This window comes from Penaeus chinensis, chromosome 27, assembly GCF_019202785.1.
Source record: "Penaeus chinensis breed Huanghai No. 1 chromosome 27, ASM1920278v2, whole genome shotgun sequence".
In the NCBI taxonomy this organism is placed as follows: domain Eukaryota; kingdom Metazoa; phylum Arthropoda; class Malacostraca; order Decapoda; family Penaeidae; genus Penaeus; species Penaeus chinensis.
In genome coordinates, this window is record NC_061845.1 from 28,463,463 (window position 1) to 28,465,962 (window position 2,500).

The 2,500-nt window shown below is 38.6% G+C and overlaps 1 protein-coding gene across 1 annotated transcript in view; it reads right to left on the reverse strand.

Annotated features, from left to right (window-relative positions):
• LOC125039645 overlaps positions 1-2,500 on the reverse strand; it is a 4,463-nt gene that overhangs the window by 1,023 nt on the left and 940 nt on the right. The window contains exons 2-4 of the mRNA XM_047633811.1: positions 1,022-1,271; positions 781-904; positions 61-183 (exon numbers count right to left, since the gene is read on the reverse strand). Of these exons, the coding sequence (XP_047489767.1) occupies positions 61-183; positions 781-904; positions 1,022-1,271 (497 nt within the window). The remainder of the gene's footprint in view (positions 1-60; positions 184-780; positions 905-1,021; positions 1,272-2,500) is intronic.

A 2,500-nucleotide genomic window follows, 5' to 3' on the forward strand; every position in this document is an offset into this window, starting at 1 on the left:
AACTAGGCGTTCGTCTAATCAATTTATTTACTTATTAATGGATAATGGAAAACTACTCACGAGCAAAACCATAACAAGGTAGGTGATCAGTGTAATGACCGTTGGCGCCGAGACGAATCCATACTGCAGAAAACTATTAGATAAAGAGCTGTTAGGATCGAATGCTTCAATGCCTGAGTCATCCTGAGAAAAAATATGATTGATAGATGTTAGATTTTACTTGAATCACAGACGAAAATCGGATGCACATTCTCTGTCTCTGTCTCTGTCTCTCTCTCTGTCTCTCTCTCTCTCTCTCTCTCTCTCTCTCTCTCTCTCTCTCTCTCTCTCTCTCTCTCTCTCTCTCTCTCTCTCTCTCTCTGGCTGCGTATTTACGTGATTAAAAATTATACATTTTTATTCATCTCTCTATCTGTTTACCCTCTCCCTTCTCTCTCTCTATCTTGCTGTCTGTGTATGTGTGTGTGTGAGTGAGTGAGTGAGTGAGTGAGTGAGTGTGTGTGTGTGTCAGAGAGAGAGAGAGAGAGAGAGAGAGAGAGAGAGAGAGAGAGAGAGAGAGAGAGAGAGAGAGAGAGAGAGAGAGAGAGAGAGAGAGAGAGAGAAGAGAGAGTGAGTGAGTGAGTGAGAGAATGGTTAAACATGATTCTGAATACGGTTTTGTTCTCAGTAAAGGAAGGGTATAGCATTCATTAAGCAACTCATTATCACTATACGCCCGACTTCTGTGTATGATCACTGCATACGAAGAAAACAAACAAGTACTACTAGAAATATAAGTACCTTTATCAAGAGTTTTATTGCCAGTATCAGGACTACCGGCGAACAGGTAAATAAATTTACCAATACCGCCACCTTCTTTTGAGACCAGTACTGGTACTTGAGAGGGTAACACACAGCCATCATCCTGTAAAAAAGTATTCGAATTGAAAAGTCAAATTCATGATGGCGTTAGGAATTCAAAACATCAATGACGCATTCAGTAAACAGGAAGACAAAATGGAGAACCGTAAATACACATCACCTATAGATAGCGATTACCATAACGGTAAGACGCTCAATCCCTACAGCCATGGCGTACAGCAACGTAAAAACTGTTTCTGACGTCTTGTTCTGGTGTATACCACTCAGTATCCGGTATTCAATCGCTGCATGAGCTGGCAGCATGAAGAGGCAGATTGCGATATCGGTGGTGAATAATATCTGCAGTTGAATCTTCATCCCGCTTTGAATCAGCTTGCATGTCTCCAGGCAATAGTGTGCAATGCAGCATGCTGTTGTAATGAGAAATTAGAGTCTGATTTTTTTCTATTCCCATCGTGAGTTATATTGCTTATAACTCCATATAATATAACAATATACATGCAGCAATGTAAGAGTCTGTGTATCTATATCTAGCATTCGGCAGCGGTACGTGGCAGAATATACTTTCTGTAAAATGTGTTTATCTTATTTACAGTTTTGTGTTTGTTTATCAAAAATAAAACCGAACAATGCTGCTCTTGTCTTTTTATAATTCTCTTTGATACAAATGTGAATCATACTTGCCTTTAAGTATTACGGCCCTCACCCAATGGCTATATCTACAAAACTATTGAAGTCGCGGTCATGACTCAAAATGCATGCCTGGGGTCATAAGCAAAAGACAATGAAAAAGAATAAGAACCATCAGTGCCAAAGTCAATTTTTTTTCCACTTTTTTTTTTTTTTTAAGTTGACAATCAAGTACTCATTGCCGAAACCGTCTTGGTATGAGCTGATATGATATAGTAGACCGAACGTTATCACGACGGAAATTTCAGCCTACATCACTGCAGGTGGTCTTCCAGCCGGGCGCAGTGAAGCCAGAGCCGCAGTCCCATAGTGCCTTGAAACCAACCTTACAACACACGCATGAATAATCGTAAACTTTTTAGATATATAAACTTTACAGATTCACAAACTCATAAGCTATGCATCTAGTAAATTTTCTATAGAGATGCAGGGAAATGAGATAATAGATACTGAAGACGATTGACGGGCGTCGCTCCCATGTGAGAAAATGGCTAGTTATTTGACGTTGTTGAATGTTATTACATTATTGGCTTATATATTTATTTTGTGTTATTTTATGTAGTGCTATGAAAGGAATAATAAATATGTTTTTGAATAAGCACATTTAAACGATTTTTGCAACATAAATATATGTCCAAAATACAACTCTCTCTCTTCAAACTAGTGAAGAGGAGAGTACTGACGACGGAAATCAAACAAATAATGGACCAAGCGAAGAGATTTTCCATCAGAGGACTTGCAGCCACTTAATATAATTCCAGAAACACATGAGATTAACACTATCACTGGTGATAGTGGTGATCATAGCGAAGGTTGTATTAATACCAGTGAGGAAAATACTGACAACGACATTTTCTACAGCAATAGTACTAAGGAACACAACGAACAAGAAAGTAAAAGGATTCCTTTAATCATCTGAGTCTGACTACACAATTGCCAACACAATTCG